General features: G+C 46.4%; 4 protein-coding genes and 1 long non-coding RNA gene across 11 annotated transcripts in view; 4 read left to right on the top strand and 1 right to left on the bottom strand.

The window, feature by feature from the left end:
• Window positions 1–4,025, top strand: part of LOC310682242 — a 10,571-nt gene extending 6,546 nt beyond the window's left edge. The window contains exons 2-3 of the long non-coding RNA XR_014513803.1: window positions 2,593–3,503; window positions 3,862–4,025. This is a non-coding gene — a long non-coding RNA (uncharacterized lncRNA). The remainder of the gene's footprint in view (window positions 1–2,592; window positions 3,504–3,861) is intronic.
• TMEM71 (transmembrane protein 71) overlaps window positions 1–23,362 on the bottom strand; it is a 27,156-nt gene extending 3,794 nt beyond the window's left edge. The window contains exons 1-6 of one of the 6 annotated variants that reach the window (XM_083450723.1): window positions 23,204–23,362; window positions 8,065–8,128; window positions 6,165–6,377; window positions 4,338–4,501; window positions 4,022–4,210; window positions 1,782–1,857 (exon numbers count right to left, since the gene is read on the bottom strand). In XM_083450723.1, the coding sequence (XP_083306849.1) occupies window positions 1,782–1,857; window positions 4,022–4,210; window positions 4,338–4,501; window positions 6,165–6,377; window positions 8,065–8,128; window positions 23,204–23,216 (719 nt within the window). In that variant the 5' untranslated portion in view covers window positions 23,217–23,362. Of the gene's footprint in view, window positions 1–1,781; window positions 1,858–2,851; window positions 3,317–4,021; window positions 4,211–4,337; window positions 4,502–6,164; window positions 6,378–8,064; window positions 8,129–23,203 lie in introns of those variants that run through there. The other 5 variants (XM_083450724.1, XM_083450726.1, XM_083450725.1 and 2 more) reach the window with 5 other exon arrangements.
• Window positions 8,220–10,944, top strand: LOC310682211 (phospholipid scramblase 1-like). 2 transcript variants are annotated; one of them, XM_083450730.1, is made up of 2 exons: window positions 8,220–8,378; window positions 10,174–10,944. In XM_083450730.1, exon 2 carries the CDS (start codon window positions 10,203–10,205, stop codon window positions 10,905–10,907), a length of 705 nt encoding a protein of 234 aa, XP_083306856.1. In that variant the 5' UTR covers window positions 8,220–8,378; window positions 10,174–10,202; the 3' UTR covers window positions 10,908–10,944. The 2 variants fall into 2 exon arrangements, with proteins under 2 accessions (XP_083306856.1, XP_083306855.1); XM_083450729.1 differs by lacking the exon at window positions 8,220–8,378 and adding an exon at window positions 9,471–9,914.
• On the top strand, window positions 11,331–13,552 carry LOC310682198 (phospholipid scramblase 2-like). The gene has a single exon (XM_083450700.1). It carries the CDS (start codon window positions 12,340–12,342, stop codon window positions 13,288–13,290), a length of 951 nt encoding a protein of 316 aa, XP_083306826.1. The 5' UTR covers window positions 11,331–12,339; the 3' UTR covers window positions 13,291–13,552.
• On the top strand, window positions 15,361–16,796 carry LOC310682209 (phospholipid scramblase 1-like). Its single transcript, XM_083450722.1, has one exon. The coding sequence runs from the start codon at window positions 15,938–15,940 to the stop codon at window positions 16,757–16,759; it is 822 nt and encodes a 273-aa protein (XP_083306848.1). The 5' UTR covers window positions 15,361–15,937; the 3' UTR covers window positions 16,760–16,796.

Here is a 23,362-nt window from a genome sequence, read left to right as displayed (position 1 = left end):
AATGCCCAGGCGGCTTCTAAGCAGTTTGCAAATCATTTAAAAAATGCACAACATTGCTAAAATTCAAATTTAAGCTACAGTGCAATTAATTAGAATGGACTATAAATTAAAGTAAGATTGTATGGGGACTATTTGTTCATGAGGTAAGGAACTGTGCCCAAATTCAAATGAATTCTCCATATGCTTTTCTTGACATTCAAAACAGTTTTGACCTCAAACCCTATTTGGATGTGAGCACGGGACTCTGCAAGCCTACCTTATTCACACCACAATTTACTTTGGTATTACACTAAGCCTGCAATTTACATGCACTTAACTTGTGCGTATTCAGCTTTAATTACTTGGCAAAAATAGAGGAAAATTAAAAAGGGGGAATGGGGGCAGGCATCCAAGGAAAAAAACTTTCTCAATCCTACCTGCTATTGCACACAATGTGTTTTGACTTTACACAATTTTGCCCTTAGGTGTGATCCCCCAGAATGCAATCTTTGTGTAAGTTGTGGGCTTACTGTATATGGCAACAATTCAATTTGAGATGCCCCCCCCCAAGGCTTGCACATTGTCAGAGGTAGAGATGTCCTACCTGAGAGATAGCAATTCCCTAGTGTGTTGGCCTTACATTAATAACTTTCAGAATCCAGGATGTCCCTATACATAAGGTAAAGTTTATGAAGTACTTACAGAATGAGCAGTCTCTGTTAAAGGAAGCCACAGCTTCTCTACGGCTGAGTCCTTTCCCTACCCAGAGGCCTCTTCCAGTTTCATCTAATTCACTTAAGTGCAAACCCAGTCAAAAAGATGGTGTCATCCCACTATATTCCCACTCCAGACCTCTCCAGTGTGGTGTAGTGGTTAGGAGCGGTAGACTTGTAATCTGGGGAACTGGGTTCGCGTCTCCGCTCCTCCACATGCAGCTGCTGGGTGACCTTGGGCTAGTCACACTTCTCTGAAGTCTCTCAGCCCCACTCACCTCACAGAGTGTTTGTTGTGGGGAAGGAAGGGAAAGGAGATTGTGAGCCACCTTAGAGACTCCTTAGGGTAGTGATATCAAATCCAAACTCTTCTCTTCTTCTTCTTCCTTATTTTAGTCTTTTATTATAAGCGTGTTTATTGAATATTAATAAAACAGGATGGATCAAAAGGCTCAAAGCAGGAAAAGATCAAATAGTCAATAATCAATGCAAATATAATTAATTCATTTCCCTTCTATGTCAAATCATCTTCATATTAAATCAGGCAGGGAGATCTGGAGAGGAATGACAGCTATGTGTTTCATTCATCCTCCAGCCATGAGCTCAAGAGCCTGTCAACAAGGTCAGGCTAAGCTGGCGGCTTTTCACATCAGGAGCCAAGATAACAACCAGCTTGGCATTCTCCAAATCTCTCCCAGAAATTCACCCTGGTCACTAGTTCGTAAGTGGGCATCAAAATGGCTTTCATTTGGCTCTGCTTGGAGATCAGTCTTCTGTTAAATGGCTGAATAGGAAGTGGGTGGTCCTCTAGGATATGCAACTCATCAGTAGTTGATCTTTTAAAAAAGCTCAACCTAAACTAGAACAACACACTATACAGGTAGTATCATTTAACAAATTGATTTTGAAGTCTGCCTGAATTTTCCGTGCAACAGAACCAAGAGGCTGCTGTTAGTCCAAAGGAGCCTTGAGCTCCCATATCCGGTCACATGATTTTCCGAAGGAGAGTTTATATAGCTTCTTTGAAAAACTCTTTGAATGCATTATAGATGAAAGTGCTGCTATATATAAAAAGACATTCAGATTTACCTTACGCAGAGAGAAATGATCAAACACATGGAGAGCACGATAACTGGGCAGAGGTCGTGCCTTACTGTAAAAGGCTCTATTTAGAACACATACAGAGAGAGAGAGAGAAAGAAAAACAGTTATTGCCAAAATGTTACCTTCCCAATAACAGGAAGCCACAGGTCAGGTTATTTGTCTACCCAGTGCTGTCTACTCGGTCTGGCAGCAGCCTTCCAGGGTCTTGGGCAAGAGGTATTTCCTATCTCATGATGCCTGTCCCTTTTGCCTGGAGATGCTGGAGACTGAACCTAGGTGCTTCTGCATCCAAAACTCTGGTTCCTGCATTGCAAGGGGTTGGACTAGGTAACCTTCTGGATCCCTTTCAAATCTACAGTCTTAGGTTTCTATGAAAATGTGCTCTGCCATTGAGCCATGGTCTCTTCCACCCCTTAAATGCCATTTTTCCACAAGGAGTTTTCATTATATCTTCCCCTGGGCTTTAACTAGCATGGGCCCCTGAAAAAGGCTGCAGAGCACAGGCTGTTGGTGAGATGATTTGTAGAATGAAAGAAGAGACTTTTGGCCACTTCAAAAGTAAGGTAAAGGTAAAGGGACCCCTGACCATTAGGTCCAGTCGTGGCCGACTCTGGGGTTGCGGCATTCATCTCGCTTTATTGGCCGAGGGAGCTAGCGTACAGCTTCTAGGTCATGTGGCCAGCATGACTAAGCCGCTTCTGGCGAACCAAAGCAGCGCACGGAAACACCATTGACCATGCCGCCAGAGCAGTACCTATTTATCTACTTGCACTTTGACGTGCTTTCGAACTGCTAGGTGGGCAGGAGCAGGGACCGAGCAACGGGAGCTCACCCCATTGCGGGGATTCGAACCGCCGACCTTCTGATCGGCAAGTCCTAGGCCCTGTGGTTTAACCCACAGCGCCACCCGCATCCCCAAAAGTAAGGTAAGGGCAGCTAAAACTCTGCACCTCATCTGTGAGCATTTCCCCTAAATGTTATACCCCCTTTGGTGATGTTTTAATGCTGCTTTTTTCTCATTAATTGATGAAGAAGGATTGGAAAGAATGGATACATTTCCAGTGCTGTGCTAGCTTTAATCCAGAAGACCTGTTCCGGACTAGATCACACCTTGACCAGCACAAGACACCTAGTACAGCCAAGGCCTCGGTAAAGAATGACTGATAGGCAATGAACAGTGCACCAAGACATTTGTATAAATGAGGTTGCATATTGCAGAGCTCAGGCATTCCTGGAGCCATAATAACGTAAGTGGAGAATTAGGCCATAATTAAGCTGATTTAATCCTCCTGATTTTATTTTAAGCCCACCAAATACGACATGACAGATGTTACAGAATGTATTCAAATTATTCATCTTAGCTACTGTTATTATGTTCTTGGGCCTTTTTTTAATTAAAGAGCATCTTCCTAGCAACTTCTGCTTCTTTTCTTTCTTTCTAATGATCATAAGTGGGGCTGTGGATTTATTTCCCTTCTATCGTGCTCTTCCTCACAACAGAACACAGTGTGGCTGATGACCTTCATAAAAGCCACAAATAAAAAACGGTTAAAATCCCAGTTCTATAAGCACAAACACAAAATACACCATAATGGCCAGCAATAAGAGGCAGATAACAAGATGTCAAGTATGTACCAAATGTCTGCAAGAATGAGACCAGCATACGGGACAAACAGATTTCCACTGGGAAAGAGTTCCACAGCTGAGGTGCTGTCAGAGGCTTTGTGCTGACAAGCCGGCGTAGATAAAACTCCGGGCTCACTGCCAGTTACAATCTCTTTGATTTATTGACAAAGTTCAAAAGTACATCTCCAGTGCTTCAAATCATGTCCGACCCTGTCGGCAAAGATGCCTCGTCTGATTTCTTTTTCCTTTTTTTTGCCCAACAGGCAAGTCTGCGGAAACCACGCCCCTGACTTTACAGAATGACTGGTTCCGGGCTCATCCTCCCCCCTCCCTGCCTCTGGCTCGCTGTCAGACGACAGACTACTAATGATCTCTTTCGGCTCTCTATAAGTGCCGGTTTCTCCCCTTAGATCTTTCCCCATTTGCCTCTCCCTGACAGGTGCCACCACTGAGAAGGTTCTGTTTCATGTGGCAGCCCCACAAGCTGCAGTCATCAAAGGCATGGCAGGCAGAACCTCCCATGCCAATCTTAAAACCCAGGATAGTTTGTACATGGAAAGGCATATGAGCTCTGTAACACAGAGAAGGGTTTAACTCACTTGAACAGTCCAAAGATTTTTCATAGAAGTACTCTTCTTCTGCTGGGGGAAAGATACAAGTAGGTGAATAATGCTGCTCTTTTCTTGATTTTGTCCAAGTGGCATCTTTCGAAGAAGAGGGCTTCTTTTGTACCAGACTGTGTCTCTCTGCCCTTCGGGCTTTGCAGTTGAAAGCAGCATCAATGGCACCTGTAAAAAATCCATTGAAAAACATATATCATAAGCACAGGTGTTCTGCGCCATGTCACAGGTCTTCCTTTAAGTACAATACCTATTATTATAGCTGCTAGCTTTCATGAGCAAAGTCAGTGCTCACCAGTGTCATAATATTCATTGGTGTCTCCCTTCAAGTCTCCATCAAACCAAGCATCCTCTGCGTGAGGTAAGTCAATAGTGGTGCTGTTCAACCATGATTTAGAGGCTCCAATACTGAACAAACTAGCAAGGGATCGGCGGATTCTCTTTCTTCTCCGAAATATTCTGGCATGAGAAAAAACAGAACATTAGTACAAAACTGATCTTCTACAAATGAGGCACTTAACCCATAAAGTTCTCATCTGTAACAGAAACTAAGTACTTAACTTACATGTAATTCAGTTTTACGCATATTCTTCTGCTACTCTCATCTTTCTTTCTTTCTTTCTTTCTTTCTTTCTTTCTTTCTTTCTCTTTCCTGTTTCTTTCCTGTTTTCAATTCTGTGTCCAGGGCAGCTGTCTATCAGATCCATCTGGTACACAGGCTGAGACCCTATCTGCCCGCGGACTGTCTCACCAGAGTGGTGCAGGCTCTAGTTATCTCTCGCTTAGACTACTGCAATGCGCTCTATGTGAGGCTACCTTTGAAGGTGACCCAGAAACTACAACTAATCCTGAATGCAGCTGCTAGACTGGTGACTGGGAGCGGCTGCTGAGACCATATAACACCAGTCCTGAAAGTCCTACATTGGCTCCCAGTACATTTCCGAGCACAATTCAAAGTGTTGTTGTTGACCTTTAAAGCCCTAAACGGCCTCGGCCCAGTATACCTGAAGGAGCGTCTACACCCCCATCGTTCTGCCTGGACACTGAGGTCCAGCGCCGAGGGCCTTCTGGCTGTTTCCTCACTGCGAGAAGCAAAACTACAGGGAACCAGGCAGAGGGCCTTCTCGGTAGTGGCGCCCGCCCTGTGGAACACCCTCCCATCAGATGTCAAAGAGATAAACAACTACCTGACATTTAGAAGACATCTGAAGGCATCCCTGTTTAGGCACGTTTTTAATGTGTGACATTTTTAATGTATTTCTAACCTTTGTTGGAAGCCACCCGGAGTGGCTGGGGAGCCCAGCCAGATGGATGGGGTGCAAATAATAAATTTATTATTACTACTACTACTACTACTACTATTACTATTATTATTCCTCCTTGCCAGAATTTAGGTTGTAAGCTCCTTGGCAGGGAGGTCTCTATTGTTAATGTCTTTTGCAAAGCACTGTCCTACTGATGGTGAATTATCATTGTTATCAACAGCAACATGATTCAGAGCAGAGAACCAAGATTTATCTCTTGGGAATCTGTAACATGGATGGAGAACCTCAGATGTGGTGGCCAAATGCTCCAGTGCTCTCTTTGCTGCCCACTTCTCTTCAGCCCAAACCCCTGTTCTGGGTCTTCCTCAAGTGTTTTACAGGTATTGAATTGTCACTGAGCTGTGATTGTATCTCTTTCTTGCCTGGATCCAAGATGCCTGTATGTTGAGGCCTCTGACTTTTGTGTGCCTGGAATGTAGCTTGTTGTACAGTGGTAAAAGTCACACACTCTTGCCCTGGGCCCCACTCAATTTTTCCTCTGGCCTCTTCCGCCACTGGCGTGTGGCCCCTAGAAGACTAATTATGAGCGAAAGTTACTCAGGTTGAAAAAGGTTCTCCACTCCTAATCTGCACTTTTGTAGAGAATATAGATTCTCAACAAGCTACCAGAGGTAGCAAACCATAACAGTGAACTCATACGTTGGTTTATATAGTAGTTAATTCCTTTGAGAAGGCCTCCTATAAGGAGGGAGATGGTGCATGAAAATAACTGAACAGGACTCAGTAACATTGGTCTTGCAGAATGTGTGGAAGGCACTTGCTTCTGCAATAGAACTTATACACGAGATCACATTTACCTAACTAATTTCTCTTTATAGGTAACACTTGTTTGGGATAGACTCAGCGTGACGTTGCCATCTTCATCCGACAGAAAACTGTCCTCCGTGAGTAAGTAGTAGCCGTTAGTAAGAAGCCGAGGGCTTCGGCGGCAAGCCAAGACACAGCCTGTACAGGGGTTGGTGGAACAACATTCGTAGGAGGTCTCGTGGTCCAGAAAAGCATCTGTGCTTCTATGACAATAATAGCAAAAATCCTGTTACTCAGACATCTGGCAGAAGACCACAAGACAGCAAGTTCCCGAGCGGGTAGTTCTGTTGGTCTGTTGCAGTTAGTGCAACAAGAAGCTTTGTGGAACATTTACGACGGACAGATTTATAGTTACTAATTTATACAGAAAATATATAAACATTTAGCAACATCTGGAGGGCCACAGGTTCCCTACCTCTGATGTGGAGAGTTCTGAGCCGGATGGACCAGTGACCTTGCTTTTATCTGGTATCTATGCTAAGGCATGTATAATCACATTCCAACATACACATGATATTTCCAAGGAGTTATAATGCCCAGGGCAAACGAAATTACCCTACGTGCTTTTCCAAAATTTAGCAAAATAGTTATGGGTTCAAAATGTACTAGAATGCACAAAAACGTGCATTTCTTGAAAAAATATATCAAAAAATGAGACAACCATGCTAAAAATATGAGTATGGGTTTTCATGAAGGTTTTTAAAAATGGCGTATTAATGTAGAAACTGGATAGAAGGAATAAAAACATGCAAAATTGACACAGACTAGACGTGGAGCTACCCATTCATCGCTGCTTCCTTGAGCAATCAAGTGGCTCTAACTTGTTCTACATTGTCCAACCCACCTAGAAATACCCCAGCCCCATAGCATCTATTATTTATTTTAAATGTTTCTGACCTGCTCTTTCATTTCAAGTGACAATTCCGAAGTAGGTATCAATAAATTACACACAACATAAAAGATAACAGCATAAAACAAGGCAAGTAAATCACAGCCACAAAAAGCATTCCACCTGGCATCCTACCACATCCAAGACCTGGGTGAATTCTCAGGTCTTTACGTGGTGCTAGGCAGATCTTAAAAAGCAGGGACATCATCTTGCCAACAAAGGTCCATATAGTTAAAGCCATAGTAGTGATGTATGGAAGTGAGAGCTGAACCATAAAGAAGGCTGATCGCCAAAAAATTGGTGCTTTTGAATTATGGTGCTGGGGGAGACTCTTGAGAGTCCCATGGACTGCAAGAAGATCAAACCTATCCATTCTTAAGGAAATCCGCCTTGAGTGCTCACTAGAAGGACAGATCCTGAAGCTGAGGCTCCAGTACTTTGGCCACCTCATGAGATGAGAAGACTCCCTGGAAAAGACCCTGATGTTGGGAAAAATGGAGGGCACAAGGAGAAGCGGACAACAGAGGACAAGATGTTTGGACAGTGTTCTTGAAGCTACCAGCATGAGTTTGACCAAACTGCGGGAGGCAGTGGAAGACAGGAGTGCCTGGCGTGCTCTGGTTCATGGGGTCACGAAGAGTCAGACACGACTAAACAACTAAACAGCAACAGGTGGATCTTTGTGGGAGGAAGTTGCAAAGCTCAGGCTCCACTACTGCAAAAGACAGCTTTTTTGCCCTGTAGTATATGTTATCCATGCATAGCGCTGGCATATGCATGAGTGAAACATTACTTTTCCTAATGCATACATTTAAACATTACATCCCACCCCCCACAACATGTCAGTGACCAGCATAGGAAATGGCTTTTTGGTAGCAGCCATGAGCAGGAGATTGCGACATTTGATTTGGCCCAGGGAAAATAAGGACGGGCAACATGTGCATTTAGCATACCATCTCTAGTACTGTTGTAGACTGGTGATATAAAAATGTATAAGTAACCTGGGTGTGATGAGTTCTGATGTCACCTTCTTCCTGGGCTCCTTTTCAAGCAGTGGAGAACCTGCTAAAGCAGAGAGCAGATAAGCAGAATGGTCAGTTGTGATTTGTTCCTCAGGGACAAGATGCATAGCTGAAGCCATATATCCTTTCGCAGATATTATGCACATGAAATATACGCATTATCTATCTCCCTCTCTCATTTAGGTGGAAGGACCAGCCATGCACCATTCATAAGACAAGGTGAATTCAATGAAGGTCACTTCTGATTGAGTAGGCATGTTTAGGATTGTACTCCAACAGCCATCCAGAGCAGGGTAGAGATGGCTTGTGCCTAAAAGACGGCAAAGGAGGTGTTAGGTAGATACAGGTAGGGCCATGGTGCATCTGCAGGAAGTCTCAGGTTCAATCCTTGGCATCTCCAGGTGGAGCTGGAAAGGGAGACCTATCAGAAAATCTGGAGAGCCACTGTCTTCAACAGAGTCTTCAACATTTTCATATCTGGGCCCCACCTTTAGCCTAATCATCATCATCATTATTATTACCGTATATTTGCAAGGTGGCAGTACTACTGCTGTGCCTCACCTTAGATCAAGTTGCAATCTAGTAGTGGGTCCTGGTGACTCACCAGTTGAACCAATGGAGGATACTGAGCTAGATGGACCAACGGTCTGACATAATATAAGGCAGCTTCTTGTGGGTAATTTGGGTGCCACTACAGAGAAGGTCTTTTTCTAGTAGTTATCCACCTAATCTCCAAAAGCAGGAGCACCTGAAAGAGGGTCGGTGGACCGGTTCCATAGAATAAGTTTGTTGGATGGTATAAAAGTGTGCGATGCAACCTAAATAGTTTCTGGTCCAAGCTGACCCACAAAATTATTTGCAAATTAATGGGTATCATGTTATAGTTCAGCCTCTCTTTTCTACTCTGTAAAACCCCATTTGCATGAGTGGCGTTACATAATCCATAAATAGGCATAATGTGCATGCGCACACGCATGCACACATCTCCAGCTTCCATTTGCAATAAGTTTTGATTTTTCTCAGCTACTTCTTTCTTGTGCCAGTGGGGCTTGCTTTCTGCAAAACCCAAACAGTTTAATTAGCAATGCCAAATGTAGATTAACAGTCATATTATGGGCAAATCATCTGATGGATTGCATTGTTGATTCACACGACGGTGCTATTTGCAAACATTTACACAGTGTTTACTGATTAATGGTTGTAGCCATGCTAGCCAGAGGGAAATCAGTTATTCATTTGCAAGCCTGAGGGAAATCAGGAACCCTTAATTTGACATGCAGTGTTTCATTCAAATCCTTTATTTGTTTACTTTATGTTTATAATGGATGCAAACATGTGTGTGTGTGTGTGTGTGAGAGAGAGAGAGAGAGAGAGAGAGAGAGAGAGAAGTTCCTTGGTACTGCTTCATAGGTCCAGCTCAAGGATCGACAGAGGACAGTGACGGTTGCAACCATTGTGACTCAACAACAGGCCCATGGATGCTTAGTTCAACTTGTGTATGGGCTATACCATTTCAGTCTGCAGGTGGAGGCTCACAACATCTGAATGGTCCTCCTTCAAAAAACCATTCCCCCTTTGCTCAGCAGCATCCTGAGCCCAGTAACTGCAAAACAGTGCATTGAGAGAACAACATAGCTCCCAATGAAACAGATGTTGACAGACTCCCAGAAATGCCACCAAGACAATTTCCCCCGCAAGCTCATAGGAAAGCTGGCCCTACACCACAGGCAATGCAGGATGGGACAGTCAACAAGCCCCTGGGCCACATTATCCAGGACCGCTAATGAACACACCCCAGCATCCTCAAGGAGCTTATGGAGCTCCCCCAGGTCAGTGAGAGCCAGTGTGGTGTAGTGGTTAAGAGCAGTGGACTCGTAATCTGGTGAACCGGGTTCGATTCCCCGCTCCTCCACATGCAGCTGCTGGGTGACCTTGGGCCAGTCACACTTCTCTGAAGTCTCCCAGCCCCATTCACCTCACAGAGTGTTTGTTGTGGGGGAGGAAGGGAAAGGAGAATGTGAGCCGCTTTGAGATTACTTCGGGTAGTGATAAAGCGGGATATCAAATCCAATCTCTTCTTCTCTTCAGGTCAAAGATATGCACGTCCTATAACTTGGATGCCAGCTCCACCTCCACTTCCCAACTGCCCCCCAGGATTGGAATATTTAAGCCAGGTTGATCAAATGATCATTCATCAACAGATTGAGCTTCTGGAAATCATCATTGGCTTTGAAACCAGCAACAGATATGAAGTGAAAAACGCATGGGGGCAAATGGTTTACTCAGCGATTGAGGACACCGACTGCTGCACACGAAACTGCTGTGGAACATTGCGGCCATTTACAATTAAAATCACGGACAACGTGGGCCAGGAAGTGATTGAGCTCCAGCGACCTCTCCGGTGCTCCAGCTGCTTGTACCCTTGCTGTTTGCAAGAGCTTGAAGTCCACGCCCCTCCAGGCACACCCGTTGGGTATATTAAGCAGACGTGGCACCCCTTTCTGCCTAAGTTCACTATCCAAAATGAACTCCATCAGGATGTCCTTAAAATCACCGGGCCCTGTATAGTGTGCAGCTTCTGCCAAGATATCAATTTTGAGGTTCTGTCACTGGATGAGCAGACAGCGGTTGGAAGGATTTCTAAGCACTGGTCTGGCTTTCTGAAAGAGGCCTTCACCGATGCTGACAACTTTGGGGTCCAGTTCCCATTGGACCTTGATGTTAGAATGAAAGCTGTCCTGCTGGGGGCCTGCTTCCTGGTGGATTTCATGTTTTTTGAATCCGCGGGAGGAGGCCGGCAGCGAATGGGCGTCTGGGGTTAGGCCAGGCTACTGCCTTATAAATGCCTTGGAGAAAGTCCTCTGGTTTCTTCTGTTTTTGCTTTGCTTAGATGGAGTCTTAAGCCTGCTCACAAGAGGGGTTTTTTTGTTTGTTGAAACCAGGGGGGTTTTTTGTATTGTTGCTGCAGCTCTTGCATTTATAGAGGCAGAATATTCTTAAAGGTAAAGGTAAAGGGACCCCTGACCATTAGGTCCAGTCGTGACCGACCCTGGGGTTGCGGCACTCATTTCGCTTTATTGGCCGAGGCAGCCGGCATACAGCTTCCGGGTCATGTGGCCAGCATGACTAAGCCGATTCTGGTGAACCAGAGCAGCGCTCGGAAACGCCGTTTACCTTCCCACAGGAGCAGTACCTATTTATCTACTTGCACTTTGACATGCTTTCAAACTGCTAGGTTGGCAGGAGCAGGGACCGAGCAACAGGAGCTCACCCCGTCGCGGGGATTCGAACCTCCGACCTTCTGATTGGCAAGTCCTAGGCTCTGTGGTTTAACCCACAGAAGCACCCTAGAGTCCCTGTCAGGTGGGGTATAAATTCATATATAAGAAAATGATGGTGATTTTGTGTACATAAGCATTATGGTAGCTAACACCCCTGTATCTTATCTGTTGCTTTATTTCCAGTGTAGCAGTTGCTGTATTACTGCTGCTCCTATACTCATCTAGCCAACTTTGCTTCATATCCCAACTGGCTAAACTTCCAACTGACTCTCAAATGTCTCCTCCCTCGCATTCAGATTCTTTGCCAATCCTCCATTCCAGCTCACTCTCTCCCCTTCCCTATCTAACATTACCTTAATTCTATTGTTATACTTACCACTGCAGGGGTACCTCTGCTTAAGAACTGGAGGTCCATTCTTGACCTGAAACTGTTCTGAACCTGAGATACCACTTTAGCTAATGGGGCCTCCCACTGCCACCGTGCGATTTCTGTTCTCATCCTGAAGCAAAGTTCTTTACCCGAGGTACTATTTCTGGGTTAGCGGCGTCTGTAACCCAAGGTACCACTGTATTACAATATCGCCTTATTTGCTATCAATGTACAGTACATACGTTATTATATGCAAACACTGGAACGTCACAGAGACCCCTCCATCTGAAGTTGGCCCCATGGGACAGATTTGGGAAGGGGATGATGGTGTGCTGCACACTCTGTTTCCCAGTGATATCTGGTGTGGTTCTGGAGAACCCTAAGACTTCTGGGGGAGTTCAATGTCCACACAACCACTGTGACTCAACAATAGGTCCATGGATGTTTAGAACTTAGTTCAACTTAGTATCATTCCAGCCTCCTGGTTGGAGACTCACATCCTTTGAATGGTCCTCTGTTGCAAAATAAATAAGTAAGTAAGTCCCACCTCCTGGGAAGCAACCTGAGCCCAGTAACGGTGAAGTGGCACATTGAGAGCCTGGCATGGCTCCCAAAGAAACAGATGAACACAGACCCACAAAAACGCCACAAAAACATTACACCACAGCAGTTAGAAAAGCTGGCCCCAGACCAGTGAGAATGGCTGGACATGGTGTACAGAACAGCGCTGATGAGCCACTTTATCCAGGAGAGCTGATGAGCATAAAGCAAGGTTACCCCGGAGTTTATGGATCTTCCCTATCTTGTTGTAAGCTAAAAATGGGTGATGTTTGCATCCCCCAGGCTGTAACCTGGATGCGGGCAACCATTCCAGATCTCGGCTGTCCTCCCGGATTAGAATATTTAAGTCTCTTGGATCAAATAGTCGTTCACCAGCAGATTGAGCTTCTGGAAATAATAATGGGCTTTGAAAATTGCAACAAATACGAAATAAAAAATGGCTGGGGGCAAAGGATATACTTGGCAGTTGAGGAAACAGATTGCTGCGCGAGAAACTGCTGTGGAGCGGCATGTCCATTTACAGTAAAAATCATGGACCATGTGGGCCAGGAAGTGATTGAGCTCCAGCGACCTCTCCGGTGCTCCAGCTGTTGGTATCCTTGCTGCTTGCAAGAGCTTGAAGTCCATGCCCCTCCAGGCACCCCTGTGGGGTATATTAAGCAGACGTGGCACCCCTTTCTGCCTAAATTTGCAATCCAAAATGAACGCCATCAGGATGTCCTTAAAATCACCGGGCCCTGTGTACTGTGCAGCTTGTGTCAAGATGTGAACTTTGAGGTGATGCTGTTGGACGAGGAGACCAAAGTTGGAAGGATTTCTAAGCACTGGACTGGCTTTCTGGAAGAGGCCCTCCCCAATACCGACAACTTTGGAATTAAGTTCTCGTTGGACCTTGATGTTAGAATGAAAGCTGTCCTGCTGGGGGCCTGCTTCCTGGTGGATTTCATGTTTTTTGAATGTGCAGGAAGAGGGCAGCAGAGAACGGGGGTCTGACAATAGACCTGGAAGCTGCTTCGAAGAAATGCCCTCGTGTTGCTTCTTCTACTTTTCCTTTGCTAAGATGGAGCGTTAAGCTGGCGAAAAAGAGGGCTTCTTGTTAAAACTACTTATTTTTGAATTGCGGCTGCAGCTCTTGCACCTATCGTGGTGGGACATTCCAATTTATGGGTGCTGCTCTAGAATTCATAATGCATTGAAATGGAAACACTTTTTTTTTTTTTTTTTAAATACAATTAAATGTATGTATTTTTCTGTGTATGAGTCACACCTGGCATATTTATGCAGAAGGTACCTCCTAGTTTGATGTCCTTTGGCATCAATTGTCAGCTCTATTAGTATTTCTGTATGGTTATTATTGACTAGCTGGCTGTGTGTGGAGTGCCACTGTGTGTTCAATATGTGCCCGGGAAGTGTTGGGCTTGGTGAGAGTGTGGGTGCCTCTTCCATTTCACTGGCCATTGGGGAAGTTCGGGAGGGTTGGGCCTGAACCAATGAATTCAAGTTACAAGAAAGGAGATGATTCTGACCAAACATCAGAAGAAACTGTCTTGATGGTTCAGATAGTTTAAGCACAGGTTGGATGGCCACCTGTCATGTAAGATCTAGAGGAGATTCCTGCATTGCCTGGGTTGGACTCAATGGACCTCACAGTCCCTTCCAACTCTACAGTTCTCTGAATCTATTATCGCCCTATGCCTCTCAGTCTCAACCTGGGTTTCTTTCTCCTTCACCATCAATTGCCACAAAGAGAGGCTACAGTGCTGTATATCCCCATATAACCAGAGGGTTTTCCAGCCTCTGCCATAATGGAAGCAGATGAACAACTTCAGTCACCTTCACAATGGTACACACCCTCCTAGGTCATAGAGTCCAATCACTTATTTTTAAAAGCTCACAGTGGCTGAGCCTGGCTGATTTCCCTTCAGGTCCTCAGTGAGCAACAGTCTTGGACTGCGGTGTAATGTTTAATCTGGCTTCCAATCGGGATAAAACGGAAACAATAAAGGAATTTTTGCAGGACTTTTTCAGCAAGGCAAGAACTGCTTTGCAAGTCCTTCCTTGCCACTGTCTCCTGTTGGCAATGGCAACTGCCACCACTTAACAAGAGACCCATTAGTAAGTAACTCTTGATCCAAACTCCTCTGAAGCAGCCAAATTGTGTGACAGCAGCTGCATATTTTGGCTTTCTGGCATGCCCCCTGCACTCATCTATGGAAGATCCCTATCTAACTTCTGACTTTCCCATACAGCTGGGGTAGGGAACTCTCACAGCCTATGGGCCACATCTGGACCCCCTTTCAATGTTACCTGCCCAAACCTTTACTTCTAAGAATATATCTTCCCCTTCAAAAACACGCAGCGTTGGTTGCTAGCACCCATGAGAGTCTGGAGCAGAAACAGACTCTAGTGGGTTTGGTAGCTTTTTTCTGTCTCTGTGGCAAGAGTCAGGATGTTGCAGCCCAACCCAGAAGTTGGCTTGCAGCAGTGGAGAGCAGTGTCATGAGACTAGGGCGCCATGGACAGAAAATAGCGACAGGCTATTGAATCACCTGGAGTTATCAGAAGAGGACACAGAGCCAAAGCAATAGAGGGAGATGGAGGAATACAAGCCAAGTGTGGAATGGAGGGAGCGACAGTGGAGAGGAACCTGAATACAAAACGGAGGCTGGAGGAGAAAGGTGAGAGTGGGTTTGGCTGAGAAGAAGAAGAGGGAGGAACAAAAGCAAGAAGGAAACTGAAATATACTCGGAGTCAAGTGTGGATTTCATGCTCTTTATTCAGCCCATAGTAGTGAGGAACAGAAGTCCCCCCGACAAGTCTGCTTTATATACATTATTTACACAATGGGCCCCACGTGATTGGCTAATTCTGGGATTCTCCTGTAGGCCAATCAGGTTGCGGATTCACTTCCACCTGGAGTTGGATTGGGTGGCTCCTGAGGACCAATCAGACTGCTGCATTCTGGATCCTATTGTTCTAGGACCAATCAGACTGCTGCATTTGGGATCCTATTCAACTCAGTACATAACAGAAACCTCATTGAGAAGGCTGCATGAAGGTATCACACAATGAATTAAATGTTGTTGCCTTTTCAAAAGGGCTAAACTTTGCTCCCCAGGTATCCTGCCCTCCAAACTCTGGAATGCCTAAGGTTTAAATTTTCTGCTGCAGGTAGCCATGATTCATCTGAGGGACACGGACACACACACATGCCACATCACAACAGGAGATGACTTTGAGCACGCAACAACCGGGACTCTTGAATCTTATCACTGGGCTGGCTTGGTTGGGGCTGCCCAACCCACAAGTGGTTTTTGTGGTGGAGCTCAATGACCCTTTAAAAAAAGAAGGAAAGATTCCTCACCGCTGCCTCATGGGTACAGCTTCGGAACTGATAGTTGCAGTTGCCATTGTCCTCTCTATCGTGACTCAACAATAGGCCCACTGATGTGTAGTATGTGGTTAAAACTCTGTATGGGCTGCATTATTTCAGCCTCCAGGTGGTGGCTCAGCCCACCTGGATGACCGTCCTTCACAAAACAATCTCCTCCTCCTTGGGCAGCCCACTAACTGCAAAGAGGCACCCTCAGAACATGGCCTAGCTCCTCAAGAAACAACAGATTCATGCGGACCCACGGAAATGCCACCAAAACAACCCCCGAAGCGTGGCCCGACACCACAGGTAGCATACGGATATGTTCCACATGCCCCAGGAGCTCAGCCTGTTCACGGTCAGGAGCTTCAGGGTGTCGTGTGGATGCCGGCTCCAATTCCGCCTCCCAACTGCCCCCCGGGATTGGAATATTTAAGCCAGATTGATCAGATGATAATTCAGCAAAAGATTGAGCTTGTGGAAATCATCATTGGCTTTGAAACCAGCAACAGGTATGAAGTGAAAAATGCTTGGGGGCAAAGGATCTACTTTGCAGCAGAAGATACCGACTGCTGCACACGACTCTGCTGTGGAATGGACCGGCCATTTACCATTAAAATCATGGACAACGTGGGCCAGGAAGTGATTGAGCTCCAGCGACCACTCCGGTGCTCCAGCTGCTGTTTTCCGTGCTGCTTGCAAGAGCTTGAAGTCCATGCCCCTCCAGGCACACCCGTTGGGTATATTAAGCAGACGTGGGATCCCTGTCTGCCTAAGTTCACGATCCAAAATGAACTCCAAGAGGATGTCCTTAAAATCACCGGGCCCTGCATAGCATGCAGCTGTTGTGAAGATGTTCATTTCGAGGTGCTGTCGCTGGATGAAGAGACGGCCGTCGGGAGGATTTCTAAGCACTGGACTGGCATTGTGAAAGAGCTCTTCACCGATACTGACAACTTTGGGATCCAGTTCCCGTTGGACCTTGATGTTAAAATCAAAGCTGTCATGCTTGGCGCTGCCTTCCTTGTCGATTTCATGTTCTTTGAAGCTGGCGGAGGAGGCGGCCAGCGAATGGGGGTCTGGGGTTAGGTCTAGCTGCTGCCTTATAAATACTTTGGAGAAAGCCCTCATGTTCCTTCTCCTTTTGCTTTGCCAAAACGGCGCATTAAGCCTGTCCGTAAGATAGATTTTCGTTAAAAGCACCGTTAGAAATTTGCCAGCTACTGGGTGCATTTTGCACCTGGTTATTGGCCTCTTGCGACCAATTGACCTACATCTCCGAAATCTGGCAGCTCATGCCTGGCGATTCTTGGATCTGGGCTGTTTTCACACACTAGCAACACATCCTGTAGAATTCTATCCACTATGTTTTATCTGCACAATCAGAATGAATTTCAGGAACCAAAAAGTCACCTTGAAAAAATACGACCTTTGAGCTGTCTGGCTCCAAAATGGCAACTAGGCATTCCATTTTGGCGACTGTAATCCTGGTTTAAGGAGCCATTTGGCACCTAGCCGACATATCTTGAGTTTCTAACACTGGTTAAAAGTACTTATTTTTAAAAATAATTATGGCACATATATATCTGCTTATGAGGGTTCTCTAGAATTAATAACACACCGACATGTATTCTTATATAATTTTTGATACAATTAAAGGTATACATATACGAGGAAGCCCTCCCCTGTGCAGGCGGAGTGTTTACGAAAAGGTTATAGAATCATAGAACGTTGGAGTTGGAAGGGACCCTGAGGATCATCTAGTCCAACCCCCTGCAATGCAGGAATATGCAGCTGTCCCAGACGGGGATCGAACCTGCAACCTTGGCATTATCAGCACCATGCTCTAACCAACTGAGCTAAGTCCCTATGGACCAATGCATGGGTGAGAAATGGGAAGTCCCAGTGCCTTGTTCCTGTTAAGGCAGGGATCATACCCATGAAAAGGATAATATAAAGCCAACACTAAAAGATAATGAGGGACGCGGGTGGCGCTGTGGGTAAAACCTCAGTGCCTAGGACTTGCTGATCATAAGGTCAGCGGTTCGAATCCCCGCGGCGGGGTGAGCTCCCACCGTTCGGTACCAGCTCCTGCCCACCTAGCAGTTCGAAAGCACCCCTAAGTGCAAGTAGATAAATAGGTACTGCTTTATAGTGGGAAGGTAAACGGCATTTCCGTGTGCGGCGCTGGTGCTGGGTCGCCAGTTGCAGCTTCGTCACGCTGGCCACGTGACCCGGAAGAGTCTTCGGACAGCGCTGGCTCCCGGCCTCTTGAGCGAGATGAGCACGCAACCCTAGAGTCGGTCACGACTGGCCCGTACGGGCAGGGGTACCTTTACCTTTACTTTAAAATATAATATTTTTGGTTTAGGGCATTTTGCTTAAGTCAGATCCCACCTATAGTAACCAGAGCTGTCTTTCCCATTAGTGTTAGTGGTTCGTTGCGCCAGGGTGCCAGCATCTCAGGGGTACCTTAGAGAGTGGGGGAGCTGCACAGCTTTGCCAGCAGCCTCCCCTTTCCTTGCACACCCACCAGCTGTGCCCCGCCAAGTATATGGCTGGCGAGTGTGCAGCTTCCTTCCCAAGCCTCCGCAGGAGGAGGGAAATCCCCGCAGAGGATTAGGACTACTGCAATGTGCTCTACGTGGGGCTACCTTCAAAGGTGACCCAGAAACTACAACTAATCCGGAATGCAGCAGCTTGACCGGTGACTGGGAGTGGCCGCCGAGACCACATAACACCGGTCTTGAAAGACCTACATTGGCTCCCAGTACGTTTCTGAGCACAATTCAAAGTGTTGGTGTTGACCTTTAAAGCCCTAAACGTCCTCGGTCCTGTATACCTGAAGGAGTGTCTCTACCCCCATCGTTCTGCCTGGACGCTGAGGTCCAGTGCCGAGGGCCTTCTAGCGGTTCCCTCATTGCGAGAAGCCAAGTTACAGGGAACAAGGCAGAGGGCCTTCTCGGTAGTGGCGCCCGCCCTGTGGAACACCCTCCCATCAGATGTCAATGAGATATACCAGACATTTGAAGGCAGCCCTGTTTAGGGAAGTTTTTAATGTGTGACATTTTAATGTATTTTTAATCTTTGTTGGAAGCCGCCCAGAGTAGCTGGGGAAACCCAGCCAGATGGGCAGGGTACAAATAATAAATTATTATTATTATTAGGACAGAAGCTGCGTACAGCTTCCCTCCCAAGCCTCTGTATCTGCTAAAGACAGCTCTGCTCCCGGTCATTGTCCTCCTCCTGCTTCCTGGCGAAAGGCAGCACACAGCCTTTCCAGGCTGCCTTCTCGGGCGCCCTGATGCTGGAGAGCATGTCCGCCAGCACATTTTCCTGCTTGATCTCCGCCACCATGCTGGGGATTGGGGCGGTAGAGGACATTTTCCACCACCCCCTCCCTTGTTTTGGAGTTCCCGGGGGGGGGCAGAGGGATCTTTGCACCACGGCGCCGGATATGCTTAAGACAGCCCTGATAGTAACACATAGTACAGTGGTAAGGTAAAGGTAAAAGTACCCCTGCCCGAACGGGCCAGTCTTGACAGACTCTAGGGTTGTGCGCTCATCTTTCTTAAGAGGCCGGGAGCCGGCGCCATCCGAAGACACTTCTGGCTCATGTGGCCAGCGTGACGAAGCAGCAGCTGGCGAGCCAGCACCAGCACCGCACACAGAAACACCGTTTACCTTCCCGCTATAAAGCGGTACCTATTTATCTACTTGCACTTAGGGGTGCTTTCGAACTGCTAGGTGGGCAGGAGCTGGGACCGAACGACAGGAGCTCACCCCGCCGCGGGGATTCGAACCGGCGACCTTACGATCAGCAGGTCCTAGGCACTGAGGTTTTACCCACAGTGCCACCCGCATCCCTTTAGTACAGTGGTACCTTGGGTTAAATACACTTCAGGTTACAGACTCCGCTAACCCAGAAATAGTACCTCGGGTTAAGAACTTTGCTTCAGGATGAGAACAGAAATCGTGCAGTGGCAGTGTGGCAGCAGCAGCAGGCCCCATTAGCTAAAGTGGTGCTTCAGGTTAAGCACAGTTTCAGGTTAAGAACGTACCTCCGGAACGAATTAAGTACTTAACCCGAGGTACCACTGTACAAACATAATATTTCCAAGCCCAGGATCAGTTTTGAGGACTCCACAGGTAAGTTGCCCAGCGCAGGGGCTAGTGTCTCCTTCGGGGATCCTTCAGGGTGATCCAGTCCCATCCCCTGACGGCCTACGTTCCCCCGCTGCCGCAGCCTGCCTTACCTGGGTTGTTTGGCAGTGCTTGTGAAATGACTACAAGGGTGGGTTCCACCAAGATCTCATGGAGCACATGAGATCCCACGAGACTTCTGTGAGATCTCGCTGGAAGCCTGCTGTTGCTGCTGCTACAGCAGCAGGTAGCAAGGTGCCTGCAAGGTTGCTGCCTCTTGGGTTTTTGCTGTCTGAGGAAACCGTCTTGAGTGGGCCAGCCCTGCTGTTGGCCTTTGTAGTGATCCTGTATCGAGGGGTGCCACCTTTGTTCTGGCAAAATGCAGGGTGGGACAATTGGCGGACCACCCACCCCCAATCTGGTGTTGAAGTGACTTCAAAACAATCCATTACAATCTATTGCAGCCTAACAGGATGGCCCCTCTGGAATTTGTCCCTCGCACACATAGAATCATAGAATCATAGAGTTGGAAGAGACCACAAGGGCCATCGAGTCCAACCCCCTGCCAAGCAGGAAACACCATCAAAGCACTCCTGACATATGGTTGTCAAGCCTCTGCTTAAAGACCTCCAAAGAAGGAGACTCCACCACACTCCTTGGCAGCAAATTCCACTGTCGAACAGCTCTTACTGTCAGGAAGTTCTTCCTAATGTTTAGGTGGAATCTTCTTTCTTGTAGTTTGGATCCATTGCTCCGTGTCCGCTTCTCTGGAGCAGCAGAAAACAACATTTCTCCCTCCTCTATGTGACATCCTTTTATATATTTGAACATGGCTATCATATCACCCCTTAACCTCCTCTTCTCCAGGCTAAACATGCCCAGCTCCCTTAGCCGTTCCTCATAAGGCATCGTTTCCAGGCCTTTGACCATTTTGGTTGCCCTCCTCTGGACACGTTCCAGTTTGTCAGTGTCCTTCTTGAACTGTGGTGCCCAGAACTGGACTCCAGGTGAGGTCTGACCAGAGCAGAATACAGTGGCACCATTACTTCCCTTGATCTAGATGCTGTACTCCTATTGATGCAGTCCAGAATTGCATTGGCTTTTTTAGCTGCCGCGTCACACTGTTGGCTCATGTCAAGTTTGTGGTCAACCAAGACTCCTAGATCCTTTTCACATGTACTGCTCTCAAGCCAGGTGTTTGCGCACACATAAACATGAACATGTGTGTGCACACACATAAACATGAATTTGTTAATCTCTCTGTGCTTGGCTACCCAGAGTTTAAATGCATGACCTTTCAAGCACCCTTTCAAGCACATGCATTTGGAGAGGACCCCTAACTTGGCAGAGGGAGAGAAGATCTGAAATACAGGACAAAAATTGCATCAATACAGGACGTAGCACTTTCCACTGGTCCTATATTATACAGGACCGGTGGCAACCTCTACCATGATCCCCATTAAGTTTACCAGGTTATTAGAGAAGATAGCTGAGGCTGCTGTTTAGTCCCCTCTGTGAAATGCTTCTTTCAGCACTGTGTCCTTGAAAAGCCAGAAGTGGAGGAAGATAACTAAAGCTGGTCTGCCTGAAATTCCTTTCAAAGGGGCATTTCACATGCACACACCTTTCAAGGACCTGGTGCTGAAAGGAGAGCCGCTGAGGCAAAGAGCCCTGCGTTATGGCATAACCTTTTATAAACCACAATCCACCAACAGATACTGTACATGATGGGTGAAGGGGACCATAGTTCACAAACCATAATACCATCACAAATCTGTCGGTCTTTAAGGTGCCCTAAGATTCCCTGTTGTTTTAAAAACCAACAATCAGAACAATTCTATACAGTGGTACCTCGGGTTACATACGCTTCAGGTTACATATGCTTCAGGTTACAGACTCCGCTAACCCAGAAACAGTACCTCGGGTTAAGAACTTTGCTTCAGGATGAGAACAGAAATCATGTTCCGGCGGCGCAGCAGCAGGAGGCCCCATTAGCTAAAGTGGTGCTTCAGGTTAAGAACAGTTTCAGGTTAAGAACGGACCTCTGGAACGAATTAAGTACTTAACCTGAGGTACCACTGTACTTCAGACACGGGGAACCTGCAGCCCTCCAGAAATTGCTAGATGACAAAACCCAGTAACCCTTTAATTTTCACATTTACACCAAACATGCGAAGAATGAGGGGAATCCTTGCCCCCGTTTCAATTTTCATATTAAGATCAGTGCCAGCATTTTGTACACGGATTTAAATGGTACTGATTGAAGTGGGTTGTGATTATTCTAAAAAAAATAAAATCAGATAGATAGATATGCTTGAAGCCACATACTGTTAAGGTTGTTTACCCCTAGGCACACAGAGCAGGAAGTAGTAGAAGAAGAAGAGTTTGATTTGATATCCCGCCTTTCACTCCCTTTAAGGAGTCTCAAAGTGGCTAACAATCTCCTTTCCCTTCCTCCCCCACAACAAACACTCTGTGAGGTGAGTAGGACTGAGAGACTTCAAAGAAGTGTGACTGGCCCAAGGTCACCCAGCAGCTGCATGTGGAGGAGCGGAGACGCGAACCCGGTTCCCCAGATTACGAGACTACCGCTCTTAACCACTACAACACTCTGGCTGCAGTGGGCCTTACTTATGAGGAGACACCTATAGCATTGAGCTGCAAACAGCCAAGTTGGAGGGCGTAATTCCTGATAAGCCGGGCAGAAGCAAAAAAGGACATGTCTCCTCTCCTGCATCTTGAAAAGCAGCGCAGAAATGGGAATATCAGCCGTGACGTTCACTCTTCTGCACAGTTGTTAAGTGTGCAGAAGCTGTTTCCCCTCTTTCGCCTGTTCTGATCACCTTTCTTACTAAGTAAAACTGATTTCTAAACCAACCATGCCCCTCAAATGGCAGCCAGGCTACTTTCTTTACACGGCACACTCTGCACCGCGAGCATTTATAATGGGAACTAGGTCATATGATGGGGGGGGGGGGAGAAAAAAACTAACTTGGCATGTCAGCATCTTTAGTTTACCGTGACAGATAAAAGTCTGATCTTGGAAAGCTGAGATTCTTTTTCCTTAAAAAAACAACAACAAAAAAAAGGAAGAAGAAAACAACATCGCTAACCATATAAAACTGCTTTGGGGTGCACACATTCCTGGTGGTAAATCTCACCCAAAACAATTGTACTTATTTCCCAATAAACATGCACATTATTCAAATATCTATCACATCTGCCACATCTTTGCACAAATTTTCGTACAGCATTGCAGTTGATGCGACTTGTGTATCCCGCTTAAATCTTTGCAGTTAAAAAGTTTCCATCTTAATGGCCTCTGAAGCAACCCTTTCTTACAATATTGCTATCAAGAAAGCATCTGACATGGTAAAAAATCTTGCAGACCTGGAAGAGCCATGTTGCCGGTTGGTGAGTCTCCACCAGCAGCTTACCCATCCAACAGGCGAGACTGTGGACTGTCACTGTTGAGTGCCTGTTAGCGCTTGCTTCCTGCAGCCGAAAGAGCTATGGGTCTTCGAAAGGGCACTGAAGAGCTTGCTTGTT

The sequence above is a fragment of the Podarcis tiliguerta genome (genome assembly GCF_965153285.1).
Source record: "Podarcis tiliguerta genome assembly, chromosome: 7".
In the NCBI taxonomy this organism is placed as follows: Eukaryota; Metazoa; Chordata; class Lepidosauria; order Squamata; family Lacertidae; genus Podarcis; species Podarcis tiliguerta.
This window is presented reverse-complemented; position numbering and strand designations above follow the sequence as displayed.